This window comes from Musca autumnalis, unplaced genomic scaffold, assembly GCF_047663935.1.
Source record: "Musca autumnalis isolate F117 unplaced genomic scaffold, ASM4766393v1 scaffold_3, whole genome shotgun sequence".
Taxonomy (NCBI): domain Eukaryota; kingdom Metazoa; phylum Arthropoda; class Insecta; order Diptera; family Muscidae; genus Musca; species Musca autumnalis.
Window position 1 is genome coordinate 210,846,457 of NW_027411866.1, and position 17,201 is coordinate 210,863,657.

General features: G+C 37.1%; 1 protein-coding gene across 1 annotated transcript in view; it reads left to right on the forward strand.

The window, feature by feature from the left end:
* Cyp4g15 (Cytochrome P450 4g15) overlaps positions 1-16,405 on the forward strand; it is a 47,381-nt gene extending 30,976 nt beyond the window's left edge. Inside the window, exons 4-5 of the mRNA XM_073976479.1 lie at positions 14,778-15,731; positions 15,929-16,405. Coding sequence (XP_073832580.1) covers positions 14,778-15,731; positions 15,929-16,173 — 1,199 coding nt within the window. The 3' untranslated portion in view covers positions 16,174-16,405. The remainder of the gene's footprint in view (positions 1-14,777; positions 15,732-15,928) is intronic.
* Positions 16,406-17,201: the final 796 nt, after the last annotated feature.

A 17,201-nucleotide genomic window follows, 5' to 3' on the forward strand; every position in this document is an offset into this window, starting at 1 on the left:
GGTGAACAGAGTGGCCGTCGATTTAGTGGCGGATATCTGCATAATCCTCGTAAGATCGGTAAGATCGGTTATATAGGAGTTCAGTCTCTCACAGATGTCATCAGGGTAGGTACCTGACGCCAGGATCGTACAATCATCCGCATACCTTATGATCTTAATGCCGTCTGGAGGGGGCGGAATACAGGAAAGGTAGAGATTAAAAGTTTCGGAGATATCACCCCTCCTTGCGAAACTCCCTGTTTCACTCTACGGGGCTTGGATTTCTGTTCCTGAATTCCACATACGACTGGCGACCACATATATAGTTGATTATCCAACGTTTCAGACATTCTGATGATCGGGAACTTGATAGCTATTTCTAATGCTGGGAAGGACTAAGGCCTCAAGGGTCTTCGCTACAGGTGACAAAAGCGAAATCGGCCTGTATGATTTAACTTTGCTGGTATCCTTGCCTTGCTTCAGTAGCGGGACCACCCTGTCCAAATAAAGGTGGCTAGCGACAGGTTGAGAACTTTAGTGAGATACTCCACTCCCGGCTGATCCAGCTGTTTCAACATTACCATGGAAATTCCGTCAGGCCCCAACGCTTTGGAAGATTTAGCGTTCCTGATGGCATTCGCAACATCGTCCATTGTAAACTGTGGTGGTTCATCCTCGGCAGGAAGAGATCTAATGCGACGAAACACTCTTCTCTTCGCCCTGTCACTCTCGGGGTGCTCGACAAACTTTCGGTTGAAGTAACTTGCACACCTCTTCGGGTCAGTCAACGTAACGTCGTCAAACGTTTGAAGATTTAGCGTTCCTGATGGTATTCGCAACATCGTCCATTGTAAACTGTGGTGGTTCATCCTCGGCAGAAGAGATCTAATGCGACGAAACACTCTTCTCTTCGCCCTGTCACTCTCGGGGTGCTCGACAAACTTTCGATTGAAGTAACTTGCACACCTCTTCGGGTCAGTCAACGTAACGTCGTCAAACGTGACTGAGGTCCTGTTATCCGTCCTTCCGGGGTTCGAGAGTGACTTAACTGTTGACCACAATTTACTTATACCGGCTCCAATGTTGCAACTCTTGAGATGATTTAATCAGTTGTTCCGCTTATGTTCGTCGACCAGCTTGTTAACTTCCACTGTCAGCTCCCTGACTCTGGGGTCGTCGGGGTTGGTTCGACGAAGCTCATCACGATCATTTGCTAATCCCGTCGCCTATGCTGGGAAATTTGGTCTTACTTGGGGTATTCGACCAGCAGGTATATATATGGCGAGCGGCTGCAGCATTGATGATGTCTCGGAACGTCCTTTCCGCTACCCGAACATCAGAAGGATTGGGCAATTCTCTGAAGCGGTGATTGGTGAACTCTCTGAAATTCGGCCAATCAGCTTTCCCATGAATAACGAATGTGCGGCGTTCAGAGGTCATGAAATCGGGTGGTGTGCTGATGAAGACAATTATGGGGAGATGTTGTGATCCAAGGGAAATGACGGGTTGCCAGGTGACGTCATTTGTCAGACCAGGTCGCACGATGGTTATGTCTGGCGAACTGTGATACGCTCCTCTAATTCTGGTGGGGGCATCCTCATTGACCGAGCAAATCAATCTGCTCAGCCAGCGCTATACCCCTCTGGTCGTTTCCGAGGGCCGAATGCCACATCTCATGATGCGCATTAAAGTCCCTCAGGACCAGACGATTATGACTTTCCAAAAGCGGGCTAATGTCAGGCTTATAATCTGAGATACAGTTATTTCTCGGCGGGATGTATACGTTCAGCAACACTATCTAGGCAGTTGCACACCTGATTGCTACCCCCATAAACAAATGTACAGCGCTGATTTTTAAATGAGGAATTTATTACGAAAATAGACGAGCGAACAAAAATAAGTTACAAAAACAGGGGGTTAAGCGAGATAGGTATGTATTGAACAGATTGGTGCAAAAGGAAAGCTAATCCCCCACCTCCACATCTGGTACGATTCTTCCTTATTACGTTGTAACCATCACAACGTAATGAGCTGTGGTCGTTCAGTATGGTTTCCTGCACCGCCGCGACCTTGATCTTCATCCGATTCATAAAGTCCACTATTTCATCGATCTTACTTCGGAGCCCATTGCAATTAAATTGCAAAAAGGATGCATTTTCTGGGATTGGAACAACGGCTGGTGTTAAATGCTGCGCGTGCGTTTGCTGTTGGGGGGACTGCGGGGGAGTTTCGTAATCTGACGACGACGACTCACTGGGGGCTGTGTTCGCGCAGCATGCAGATAGTTCCTATCGTAGTCCCACGCGTGGGCAAGTCCAGAGCAACCCCTTAAATGCACCCACTCCTGCCATCTATTGCAACTCACCGAAGATTGGATATGGGTGAAGATGCGGATGTGACAAACCGAGCACAAATATATTGGTCCTGGGTTTTCCTCCGTCCCGGCACGGACCAAAAGAATCAGGAGCAGACATTTCGGGATATGCCGCTCCCAGCACAGAAAAACGAAACAAATACAAACACATGTACACTGAGGTGGCAGCCGCTGGCCGGAACGCTGATGTTGTGTGGTCCCGGGTCAATCCGGTACGGAGAACCCGCTGCTGTGGGATTGAACATTTTTTTGCGAGGAGGTATTTTGTGAACTCAGTAGTGCGATTCTCTAACACATTTTTTGAGTTACCGACAAAAATCGGTAAAATTAAAATGCTTTTAATTTCGGTGATTAACGATATTTTTCGGTAAGTTAGCGACGAATAAAAAGTAGTCGTAAAGTTCTACCGATAGCAAGAGTGTTGTCAACTTTTATTTGAACTTTTCATTCATAATTTTGCGTTTTAATGTTAACGATTTTTGTCGGTAACTAAAATAAATAAATTAGTTAGAGAATCGCACTACAGATCTCAAAATGCAAAATTTCAACCAAATCGGTTGGAAAATCTGTCTAAATTCGTCACAATACCACGAATCGGGCGGTACCTTTATATGGGGGCTATACCTAAATGTGGACCTACATCCACTAAAATTTGCTTTTTTATCTAGGCGGTAGCTCGATTAGAACTATTTTTGGCACTCCTTTCCATACAAGTGGGACCACTGTGCGACGGCACAATTTTTTTCTTGCATATATTGGCCAAAAAGCTCCAAGAAACCCTGACGGCACCAACCAAAATGGCAAATCCGCAAAATAATTCTCGCATGGAGTTTCTGATTGGTGCAAACTTTGCACATCGTATTATTTCATCGTTCCACTCCTTCGGGTACCTCCACCACAAAATTCGGAAAAAGTGAAGTTTAAAAGTCCTCTCGCATCGTTTTGATTCTTTTTTCAGTAGCTTGTTCTAGCAGCCTCATTTAGAACTGTACAAATTTTTACGGAATAAGTCAATAGTTCCTGAGATAATGGCCCAAAAGCTCCAAAACCCTACCGGCACATAGTAAAATGGCTATTGAGCAAGATAATTCAAAAACTTTTTCAAAAAAGTCTTCCAAACTTAGTTTAATATTTCGAGTCCGTTATGAAGAAGTTTGGTTACTAAAAATGTTTGGTATATGTCAATGTTTTGGTATAGCCCCACATTACAGTACCTACAGATTTTAACGCAAACTCGTGATGCAAAATCAATATATTTCATAAACGGTATAATTATTGTTTTTTTTTTTTTTTTTTGTATGTGGCTAAGGGTATATCTCCGTCAGCACAGCTGACTGACACTTTCTTACTTGTTTGGACTAAAGCCAATTGTACCCAGTATATTATTTGGGACACAACTTGCACCCTTGTTTTGCATATTGTTGTGTTCAAATCACTTGATTTATAAAGATGTTGATATTTTCTTTTTACGCAAACACCAACTCATAAATGATGACAATAATTGTCTAAGACAATATTCAATAATAACAATTATTGGCAAAATGCCCATTATTTGTAAACTAAATAATGCAAAATGTTGCCAAAAAAACAACCGGACAATGTCATTAACATATATTTTTATTGATAATGGGGCAATAACGAAGAAATATAGTAACTGTGTAATTTGATTGACAAATACGGTCATATCGAAATTGAATAATGAATTTTAAATATTAATTTAAACGATAAAGTAACGAGGAAACTTTTTAGGTAACGGTTATCGGGGTCATAGAAAAACATGTAAGAAAGTATCAGTCAACTAACTGTGCTGACCGAGATATACCCTCAGCCACTGAGCAGAAGAAACAATAACAAAACCAAACACAATAATTATGCCGTATATGAAATATATCGATTTTGAATCAAGTATTTGCTTTAAAATCTGTAGGTACCGTAATGTGGGGCTATACCAAAGAATTGACATATACCAAATATTTTTAGTAACCAAACTTCTTCATAACGGACTCGAAATATTAAATTATAGTACGTTTACATATAACCGGGTTTAACAAACCCACTAGGTTTCAAATGTCAATTCCTTTGCCTACACGCAGAGAAAAAATATGATTGATCCAACAATATTCGAAGAGCAAAATATGTATTGTAAAGATATTGTTAAATTCCAAATGTAGTATTGTGATTCCAACAATTGGGTTTTGTTAAATCCAAAAATTGTTTTTGTCAACTGGACAATAGTTCTCTCTTTTCTTCGACAATTTTTTCTCTTCTCTCGCTATTCGATGCCGTGTTGAAAAAAAACAATTATGGTGAGTTTTGTTTGTATGACATGATGTCTTTATCTTTGTTTTTGTGTGTATGTATACCACCAACAAAGAGACTCTTGTTTTTATTTGTTTCTATTTTGTTTCATTCTTCTATCTTCATTGTGCTTTGAGGTTTGGTGTTATACGGGAGTTTGTTATGGTGTTTAATTATTCCTTATGTTGTGGTGGGTGCTTGTGGCTTTTTGTTTGTCTTTGTTGTCAGCCAATGCAGCAAACCATGTATTGTGTTCATCAATGATTGCAATATTATACGCGACATTTATATCCAAGTTATGCGAAAAGTGTATATGAGAAGTATATACACTCAAAACAAAAATTTCTGGGCTGGTTTTCTGGGTTGACAATACTTTTTGTAAAGAAAATTAGATTATGATAGTTCCTACAATCGGTATTGTTAACGATTTTTACAATATTGCGGAAATTCGAAATTTGTTTTTGTTTTCTATGTTTGGAACAAAAGATGGTATTTTTGGATATGGATTACAATGTCTGAACAAAACAAATACATTTTTGGAACCAAAACAGATATTTTTGTTCCAACAAAAGCGAAAAATATTTTTTCTCTGCGTGTATACGTCAAATAAATCCGCATTTTGAAGGTAAACCCTGCAAAAAGCCAAAATATAAAATTGGCCTTAGTTTTATAGTTATCTTGCACAATAGCTATTTTAGTATGTGCCGGCAGGATTTTGGAGCTTTTGGGCCATTATCTCAGGAAGTATTGACTTACTACAGAAAAACAAAAATTAACATTGTAAATAAGGCCTCTAGAACAACCTACTGAAAAAAGAATCAAAACGATGCGAGAGGAGATCTTAAACTTCACTTTTTCCTAGGGAGGTACCCGAAGGAGTGGACCGATATAGTCGTTATTCCAACCTTATACATGACTGGATGAAATAATACGATGTGCAAAGTCCGCACCAATCAAAAACTCCCTGCGAGAATTATCTTGCGGTTTTGCCATTTTGGTTGGTGCCGTAAGGGTTCTTGGATCTTTTAGGCCAATATCTCAGTAAGTATGGCCTTGCGCAAGAAAACAATTGTACCGTCGTAAAGGGAGCCGCAATTACAACCTACTGAAAATTCTCAGAACGATCCAAGGGAAGCTCTTAAACTTCACTTTACCCGAATTTTGTGTGGGAGGTACCCGAAGGAGTGGACCGATATAGTCCATATTCGAAGCCGATATACATCTGGAAGGAATAATATGATGTGCGAAGTTTAGATCAAATCAATTGCTCCCTTCGAGAGTCATCGTTCACACCATTTTACAGGAAAATTTTATACTTTTGTGGGCGAGGTACCGTAAGAAGTTGAACGATATGGCCCATATTCGAACTTAAACTAAGTTTGGACAAAATGTTACCATACCTAAAATTTGGTTTGAATCGGTTGATCCGTTACCATACCTAAAATTTGGTTCGAATCTTTTGATCCGTTCGAGAGTTATCGTGCGCACCAGCCAGACGGACGGACAAGCCTAAATCGACTCCAAATTATCTGAAACGAATTTCGTCCATACTTGGGGTCTAAAACCGTTATTTCGATGAGGCACATTTTTGGTCGTATCAAAGTGTATAACAAATGTATAGGAGTAAGGACAAAAAGTAATTATGAACAACTCCCAAGATTTTAAAATAGTATGTTAAAACTGTATTTAAAATAAAACACAAATAAATATTACGTTAATTACAAAATAGGACCCATAGATAAAAACAAGTAACAAGTAGGAACGTCGTTAAGTTCAGCCGGGCCGAACTTGTTATACCCATCACCACGAGTTGTATTGAAGCAAAATGGAACGATTAGTTTTTTTTCGTTTATGAAGAAGACTAAATGCCAAATTTCAGCAATTTTGGTAAAACAATGTATCTAACTTTCAAAATACCGAAAATCGGGTGGAACCGTTCTATGGAGGCTATATGAAGGCGTGAATCTTATACATACTAAATTCTAGGGGAAAGTTGTATGCCCCCAACGAAGACTTAGTGCCAAATTTCAACCATTTCGATGAGATAATGAAGCTAAAACTTTCAAAATACTGAAGGCGTGAACCTGTACAGACAAATTTATGCGAGAAAGTTGTATACCCCTAATAAAGACTAAACACCAAATTTCAGTCATTTCGGTCGAATTTTGATGCCACGATCTTCAATATACCGGAAATCGGGAGGTACCGTTCTATGGGGCTATATGAAGGCGTGGACCTATACAGACAAAATGCTGGGGAAAAGTTTTATACCACCAATGAAGACTAAGTACCAAACTTCGGCCATTTCGGTGAAATAATAGAGCTAAAACCTTCACAAGACCGAAAATCGGGAGGTACCGTTCTATGGGGGTATATGAAGGCGTGGATCTATACAGACTAAATTCTAGGGGAAAGTTATATGCCCCCAACGAAGACTTAGTGCCAATTTTCAACCATTTCGGTGAGATAATGAAGCTAAAACTTTCAAAATACCGGAAATCGGGAGGTACCGTTTTATGAAGATGTGTATCTATACAAACAAAATTCTGGGGGAAAGACTAAGTACCATTTCGAACGATTATTGAGGCCACAACTTTCAAAATACCGAAAATTGGGAGATACCGTTCTATGGGGGCTATATGAAGGCGTGGACCTATAGACAAAATTCTGGGGGGAAGTTTTATACCACCAATGAAGACTAAGTACCAAATTTCGGCCATTTCGGAGGGATGATGAAGCTAAAACCTTGAAAATACCGAAAATCGGGTGGTGTCGTTCTATGGGGGCTATACCAAAACGTGGACCGATATAGCCTATTTGCAATACCAAACATCCTAGGAGTAATAGAAAATTCCACACCAAATTGCAAAGCTCTATCTTAAAAATTGCGAGCTGTATCTTGATTTCAACAGACGGACGGACGGACAGACGGACATGGTTATATCGACTTAGAATTTTACCCTGCTCAAGAATATACCCAGCAAAAATTCTCATTACAAACCTCCTTTCCCACCCATTATTTTAACAAGGGCATGTCGCGCGAAGTATCTGGTTATTTTGTAACCACTGAAATAAGTAGTCAGAATCTACTTAGTATCTACTTATTTCAGTGGTTACCATCTACTTTGTTCAGTGGTTACAAAATAACCAGATATTTCGCGCGACATGCCCTTGTTAAAATAATGGGTGGGAAAGGACGTTTGTAATGAGGATTTTTGCTGGGTATATACTTTATAGGGTCTTCGATGAGTATTTCGATGTGTTACAAACGGAATGACAAATTTAATTATACCCTCCATATTATGGTGGAGAGTATAAAAACGGTCTCCTTTGGCGACAGGGATATACCATCCATCAGCCGGTGTGAATTGAAACACTTCTTTTTCAAAAAAAAAAACTATGAATTTAGAAATTTAGGCGAATGAACTTGCCGACAAAAATATGGATTTGGATTAAAGCTCAAAAGTTTTGCGGTGGAGGTACCTAAAGGAATTGACCGACATAGTCCATTTTGGAAGTGTGTCTTAGTTTGGGAGTCATTCCTCTCGATGGGGCCATTATATCAGGAATCATAGACTTGACCACGAAAAATATCATATCGCTGCAAACAGGGCTACTAAGAGAACCTTCGGTAAGAATTTCCAAAGGATCGTTGAACAGACCGATATAGCCCATTATAGAACATGATTTAAGTCTGCACATATTATTACGACTGCCAAATTTTGGATCGAATTGTTTCATTCGTTTGAGAATAATCGTGCGCTGCATCCACTACACATGGTGCCTTAGCGGGTTTTTACAGCTTTCGGGCCGTTTTCTCAGGAAGTATGGACTTGCCCCTGCCATAATGGGGGCATCAAATACAAGTTGTTACAACAAAAATCAAAGCGATCCGAGAACAGGCCCTAAACTCAAGTTTTCCGAAATTTTGTGTGTGAGGTACCCGAAAAGTGAACCGATAGAGTCCATATTGGAACCACATCTATGTCTGGTAGAAATTTCACGATTTGTAAAGCAGCATCAGGCAAAGGGTGCACGCACGCTCTTTGGGAGCATACATTTATTCACGTATATAACATGTGGAGAGAACAAAACAATTTAGTCTCAGCTGAGCAGGCAATGAAGAAGGTTGTGCGTCGCTTCTTTTGTTTTTTGTGTATGCGTCCCCTTAACGAAATGACTATTAACCAATGGTGGGCAAATTGCGAGAGACTCATGTATTTTTTACACTTTAGTGTATGAGGCCGAGCATTTCTGCCCAACAGTGCTATTAACCACGTTGTGTCTCCAATACTAATGCAAACAACGCAATGTGCGTTGGTATGGGTTGCCTGATGCTGGTGTAAAGTATGGACCAGAACGGTTACTACCTTTAAGAGTTATCGTTTGCACAATTTTTCCGAACATTTTGTATACCCATTATAGTATAAATAAGTTACTACAAAAATTAAAAAAAAAAACTTAGGTTATCTGTGAAAACCACAGAATTACTTTCACACACATTTAAAGTGAATCAACATTTTGTAACTGATATAGAGGACAAATTGATTTATTATTTAAATTTGCAAATTGGAAGTAACACACAATGTATTGGAATTATTGGAGTGCTTGAATCTAACCACTCGCCTTAACATATGTATTATGTTTTCAAATTGTATATCAAATTGCATTGTCAATTCAATGCATTTGAATAGAATAATTTATATTTTGTAATTAAATTGCATTTCACAGAGTAGGTTTCTCCAGTCGTGACAAATTTTGAAAAAAAAGATAATAAATAAATATGTTTTACTGTTTTACCATACACTAATACCTTGATTTGCGTTATTTGAATTTAGGTTAATAAAAAATAATAGATTTTGTTTCGATTTGCGTATTAAAAAAATAATATACTATTATGTGACTTTGAATCCCGCTAAGAGGACATTCATACCTAACGCCATACGATGAAACAATTAGCATAGATTATTTATTTGTCATTGCCACGGAACACGCATTAGAGGAAGAATCACCTGCGTCTAATAATGTTGCCGCAGAAAAAGTGGTTTTTGTGGAGAACGATCCAGACAAAAAACAAAGAGACAATGCCAAAAAGGTTATTGAAGATCCTTATATTTGTTAAAAAGGAATATATTTATCAAAAAATTAATTCTACCAAAAATAAAAAAATGCTATAAATAATTGGCATAATGAAGTTTAAGAAAAAAATAATTTTATAGGAATGTATTTTTCGTAAATGGACTGATGTTGATATTTTTTATATACAAATAATAATATAATTTATATAGCATTTTTATAAATACACGTTAAAAATAACATATACTTGAATTTTAAAGTGCAAAAATTTGGAAAAAAAATAGGATTCAATTAAAAACTCTTGCACACAAACATTACATAAAAAATCAAGGATTATTTTTTAATTAAAAATAATTAAAATGTATCTTTTTTATTCTATAGTTTTGTTATAATGGGTTGAGAATAGGAGGATATAAAAACAAAAAAAAATTAAAAAAAAATTTAAAATATTGAAAAACTCAAACTACTGACCCGAATTTAATTGTTTTTGACTCAATAGAAAGCTGATTGTGCTCCTACCGAAAAAATATTTGTTTTCGTTCAAAAGTTACAGATTTTTTACCAGAAAAAAAAAACGATTCTGAACCACTGCGCGACGTCGCACTATGTCGCGAGTTCATATAAACGGTGGCCAAAAATAGAAGTTGAGGTATGTGGATGAATTTTGGTACAAGTACTTATTGTTGGCTGGCAATATCGAGGGCAAAAAATTGGGAAGGTCGGTCCACGTTTGGGTATAGCCCCCATATGACGGTACTTCCCAATTGTCGATACTTTTAATATTTTACCTAAATTTATCTACCACACCGGCTGAATTTTGAGGTGCAGGGTTCCCGGTTGACAAAAATAACTTTTCACAATAAAAATTATAGACATAGGTCCACGATTTGATATAGACCCCATATAACGGTACCTCCCGATTTTCCGAGTTTTTAAGATTTTGCCTAAGATTCTCGACCAATTTGTCAAAATTTTTGCATTGAATGTTCCCAATGGACAAAAGACTACTGACAAAAATTACATATGTCCACGTTTTGATACAGCTCCCATAGAACGGTGTCGCCCGATTTTCCGTATTTTATAGGGTTAAACCACATTAACCACATTCGCCAGGGCTGCAAAGCATTCATATAGATATTTATTGGTATTGGTCCACGTTTTGATAAAGCTCCCATAGAACGGTACCGGCCGATTTTCGATTTTGAAGGTTTTAGCCACATTATCCATCCGAATAGTCAGAAATTTGTTGTTCAGTCTTCATATATTTTGATGGGCTTATTGAATACATCAAAATGTTGTCTTTAATTAAGAGAATTTTCCTTAAAAAAAGTTTTTTTCTTAAAAATCGATCTTTCGGTTTTGTCTTTTCACGATTCGTTTAAAGACAAGACTATTAAGTACATCAGCATCAGGCAAAGGGTGCACGCATTCTCTTTGGGAGCGTACATTTATTCACGTATACAACATATGGAGAGAACAAAACAATTTAGTTTCGCTTCTTTTGTTTTTTGTGTATGCGTCCCCTTAGTGAAATGACTGTTAACCCTGGAAGATCGTTGGTGAATTACACAAACAATTTCTATAGCCTTATTGTGAGTACGTTTTATCGCGTATGCCGACACTTCGGAGTGACTTCTGAGTGACTTCCAAGGCGATTGTTTACTTTTTTTAATGATTCAACACATTTTCTATCTGACGATTATATGAGGCGGTGGTGCAGTGGTAAGCATACTCGCTTTGCACTCTGAAGGTCCGGGTTCGCTTCCCAAGTCAGGCAACAAAATATCAAATTTTTAAATTGACAAAATTAGTTTAATAAAAAATAAAAAAATAAATAAAAATTAGAAAGATAAATAAAAATTAAATAAAAATAAAGGGAAAAAAATATTTTTTTTTTTTAATTTCTAGAACTATCGCGGAAATGATCTTCTAGAAGTGTCGCTGGAGTGACTTCCAAGACGACACCCCGGCGTGGTTCATTTCTTCACAACGGAGGTCACTTCAGGGTGACTCCTGCGACTGTTTTCATCGCCCTGGCGACACGCCTAAGTCACTTCCGCGATAGTTTTTGCTTGCAGGGGGTCCATTCGTTTTCGAGCTTTAGTCCACACCGTAAAACGCTTTGTTAAAAAAGGCGGGTAACCCCTTAATGAGATGGTCACTGAAAAAGATAAATAACATGTTCGTATGCAATCCTCTGCAGCTGACACCTTCCCACAACACAAACAGCTAATAATATTGATATACACTTTTATACAAAATTTTTCCCACTACACTAATTTTAAAATTTGCTTCACAAATTTGACGAAGTAAGAACTACAGGCCTGGGTAACTGTAAACACCATATGATATCTACGAGGGCGGTTCAGAAACTTCTTAGCCTATCAATGAAAGAGAATAGTTAGTTTTTCAAAAATATTTTTATTTTTCAATATAATCTCCTGAAACTTCAATACACTTAGTCCAACGCTTTTCTAGCAATTCTATCCCTTGATTAAAATAGTTTTCCTCAAGGTCTTCAAAATAGTGGTTTACAACTGTAATTACATCTTCATTTGAGGTAAAACGCTTGCCAGCAAGGAATTTTTTTAGATTTGGGAACAAGTAAAAGTCACTGGGAGCTAAATCAGGAGAATAAGGTGGGTGATCAAGCAACTCGTACTTTAATTCGTTGATTTTAGCCATTGTTAAAACACTCTTGTGCGCTGGTGCGTTGTCTTGATGAACAATTATTTTTTTTGTGTTGTAAGCCAGGACGTTTTTCTCGAATTTGTACATTTAATTGATCCAAAAGGTAGCAATAGCACTCTAAATTTATTGTTTTACCCTTTTTCAGATAGTCAATCAATAAAATATCTTTGAAGTCCGAAAAAACCGTTGCCATAACCTTACCAGCCGATTGAATTGTTTTTGCCTTCTTTGGGGCACTTCCTCCAGCTTCAGTCCATTGTTTGGATTGTTCTTTTGTCTCTGGAGTATAGTGGTAGATCCATGTCTCATCAACAGTTATGAAACGACGCTTAAAATCCATTTTATTTCGCTTAAAACGATCCAAACAAGCTTGAGAAATGTTCATTCTTATGCGTTTTTGATCGACTGTTAACAAATGCGTCACCCATCTTGCAGAAAGCTTTTTCATCTGTAGTTCTTCGTGCAAAATTAAATGGACTCGATCATTTGAGATGCCCATGATATTAGCAATTTCACGCACTTTTATTCGTCGATCATTTAATACCATATCATGCACTTTGGCTACAATTTCTGTTGTTGTTGCTGTTTTTGGACGTCCACTACGCGGTTCATCTTCAATGCTTGTACGACCACGTTTAAATTCAGCAACCCAATTTTTTACTGTTGCATATGAAGGAGCACTTTCACCTAACACATTCACCATTTCATTATGAATTTCTTGTCCCGATAAACCTTTTTTATGTAAATATTTAATGAAAGCACGCATTTCTAATTTTTCCATTGTAAAAAAAAATTGCGGATGCGTCTTTTTGAACACCTGTTTCTATATGAAGGAGTTGCCAGATCGAAACAAAATTTAACATGTGTTCATAACGGAGATGGAAGTTTCCAAAACACTTAACTTGTTTCTGTTTATACAGCGCTTTTTGTGCTAGGCTAAGGAAGTTTCCGAACTGCCCTCGTACTTCCAATTTATTTTTCTGGGTTAAACTCCTCTGGAGCGTAACTTAAAATTAGACAAACTTTTTCAAAAACTTCTTCCAGACTACGTTTAACGTAACATAATACTTCGAGTTCTCTATGAATCAGAAGTTTGCTTACTAAAAATATATGTATATGGTATATGTCAATGATTTGGTATAGCACCACAGTACGATACCTACAAATTCCATGTACTTCGAAGCAAATTCGTGATGCAAAATCAATATATTTAATCAATATATATAATATACGTCTGTCTGGTGAAAAATCTTCATTTATAAACTAGCCAGACATTAGTCATCTTTTTGCCTAGTTATGAAACTCAAAGAAAACCTGAAAATTTTCTTTTACAACCACCTGTCAGTTGTAACAGTAAATTACAACTATCAGGTTGCGGGACAAAGTCCAACGTAATGACATGGCTGAATGAAGTTTTGTCTGTTGTGATGTAAGGCAATTGATTTTCTTTATGTCTGGAATATCAACATTTGTATTCGTGTTTGAGATATTGCACAAAATGAAAAAATATGTGTGTGCATGTCCAATCAATATTTAAAAAAAATTGCCAACAGGTGTCTATGAATATTCTCTCTCGGTTCCCTCCTCTTCCACCTGCTCCTCTGTAAGGACTCTTTTCGTGTCACTTATAAAGATTTTTGTCCGTTTATAAATATCATTTCTGTCTTATGTAAAAAAGCACCCTTCTTTAAGGGTAAGGGTTAGCAGTAATTTTCCGACGTTAATTCAGAGCTCGGATTTACTCGCGAGTGAAAATTTGGGGGAGGTGGTATTTTTTTTTTGTGCGGGGCAAGTTTATTTTGTGGGTGGGATAAGTTTTAGTTTGGCGGTGGGAAAGGGCAAATTGCCCCACTCAACTTGATCAAATTCGAAAAGAGCTTCACTCGCAAGTGGAATTGGAGCGAATTCGAGCGAAATATAAGCAAAAAAATCCTAACATCAATGGAATCGCACTACTCTTTGCCTAAAACTAGTTGAGATATCGTTTGGGACCGGTTAAAATGACTCCCTTCTCCATTTTTTTTTTTTAAGTAAGCTTCTTGTCGTCTACAATGATCCTCTTCTGCTTGTGTTAACTCGGACTCCCCTCTGGCAATCCATAAAGAATTCTTTTATGTTTGTTACCTACTTTCTTGTCGTCTATAAATATTCCTTATTGGTCTTCCATAAAGACTCCATCCAGGCGCATCTATGGAATCTCCCTTTTTCGTCCAGAAGAACTGCCTTGTGGTCGGCTGAAAATACAAATTAAGAACGAACCGATTTGTCTTTTGACTTCCTCATACCAATTAGGCACATGTACTTTAAAACCCTTTAATTATTCGATGTTAAAACTTACTTTTATTCTTTTCTTTTACAGAAACTGCCATGGGTGTGTCAAGAAAGACCCAGGATAAATCCGGTTATGAATATGCAATGGCTGTTATGAAAATGTGTGATATACTCCATCTGAGACATCGCAGCCTTTTCTTGCGCAGTGAATTCATATTTTCCCTTACCAAATATTATCGTGAACAAGGAAGGCTCTTGGACATTATACATGGCCTTACAAAGAAGGTCATCAAATATAAGAAGGAAGCTTTTAAGCGTGGTACTCGTGGCTCATTGGCTAAATATGAATGGACTGAAAATGGTGAATTGATAACGGAGAGTTTAAACACAAATGGTAATGCGGTGGGTGCGGAAGAGAAAAACGAAAAAGTAACCACTGTGGAGGGTCTTTCCTTTGGTCAAGCGGAAGGTCTAAAAGATGATCTGGATGTTGATGACAATAATGTGGGTGAAAAGAAACGTTTGGCATTTTTGGATTTGTTGCTGGAAAGTGCACAGAATGGTGCCACCATAACAGATACAGAAATTAAAGAACAAGTCGATACAATTATGTTTGAGGGTCATGATACAACGGCAGCTGGTTCATCATTTTTCCTTTCCCTAATGGGTATCCATCAGAAGATACAAGATCGTGTCATCGAAGAACTGGATGAAATTTTCCAAGGTTCTGATCGCAATTGTACATTTCAAGATACATTGGAAATGAAATATTTGGAAAGATGTCTCATGGAAACTTTGCGCATGTATCCCCCAGTACCGTTGATAGCCAGAGAATTGCAAGAAGATTTAAAATTGGCTTCAAATGGTTATGTTATACCGCGAGGAGCTACCATAACTGTGACCACCATTAAATTGCATCGTAATCCTTTGGTCTACAAGAATCCAAATACCTTTGATCCGGATAACTTTTTACCCGAACGTCAAGCTAATCGTCACTACTATGCTTTTGTACCATTCTCTGCGGGACCCAGAAGTTGTGTGGGTAAGTTGGAATAAAATAGAATATACCTTCTTCTATTTTCCAAAATATTCCACGAAGTAATTTTAAAAGATGTAAAGAAAGAAAATTTTAGATAAACAAATCTTTAAAGTTTAAAATGTCTTTGTAAAAATATTATCTTACTTGATTGTAAAAAAATGTTCCTTTGTTGATGTTAAACCCTTTCACTTTTTCCGCAGGTCGCAAATATGCCATGCTAAAATTGAAAATTCTCCTATCCACCATTTTACGAAACTATCGTGTCCATTCCGATCTAACTGAAGAAGATTTCCGATTGCAAGCTGATATTATTTTGAAACGTGAAGAGGGATTCCGTGTACGTTTGGAGCCGCGTAAACCACAGTCCCACAACAAATCAACAACCCAGACTAAAAACAGCACGACAGCAACGACAACAAATACAAACATAGCAACAACTATTTAGAGATGTAATCAAGTTAAATTTCCTTCCTTCTTTATTATTATTTTTTTACAAAATATTTCATTTCACGAAAGAAATAATATTTTTTTATTTTATTTTACTACTTAATAATTGTTTTTATTTGTATTATTATTATTCTTTGATTCCTTGAGCATTCATTAATATTTAAGAAATGGTCCAATAAATTGTGGGTATTTTTTCATAATAAAGAGTAACAATATTTTGAAAGTGGAAATGTAATGTGTTTTACTAGCCAAGAGATTTTTTGAGAAATAAAGAACACAATTATAAAGAAAAACAAGTAAAAAATATTAAGTTCGGGCGAACTTTTTATATCTTCCACCTCGAGTTGTCTCTACCAAAACAGTGTCCTGTATTAAAAGCTTTCCGAATATAACTTTTGGATCCACATTTCGGACCGAAGCAGTGGAAAAGAACCCACGAAATACAAAAAAATCATCGTTCTATGAGACCTATATCGTGGACCTGTACTGACAAATGTCTGCGGGTAAGTTTTTATTTTATTTTTATTTTTTTTATTTATTTATCAACTTTACAATAATTCTAAGCCATCGGGCCAATTTAAATGAATTACATTATATTACATATGTGTATGTTATCACTACTCAGAGTGCATATAAAACTAGGTATATGATATAATCCTATAATTACAAATACTCCAAGCCATAAGGCTAAAACAAAATACAAATATTTTTATTCCCACTACTCAAATGTAAGAAAAGATTAAAAAATTTAAAAAAATAAACTATAGATAATAATAAGGTTATAACCCTTCATATTTGAACTGACAGTTAAAAACAGTGAGATCACTAAAATAATAAAAAAAAAAACAATTTGGCGTTCATCAAACGATAGAAAGAGAAAGTATCTGAGCGTCAGAGTAGGTGTTGCAGAAGATGTCTTGAGAAAGAAGCTGGTGATATATTAAATACTTTTAAATTGTTGGGCAAAATATTATATAGCCGCGCTACTCTTACTTGGAATGATCTATCCATTAAAAAAATAGCACT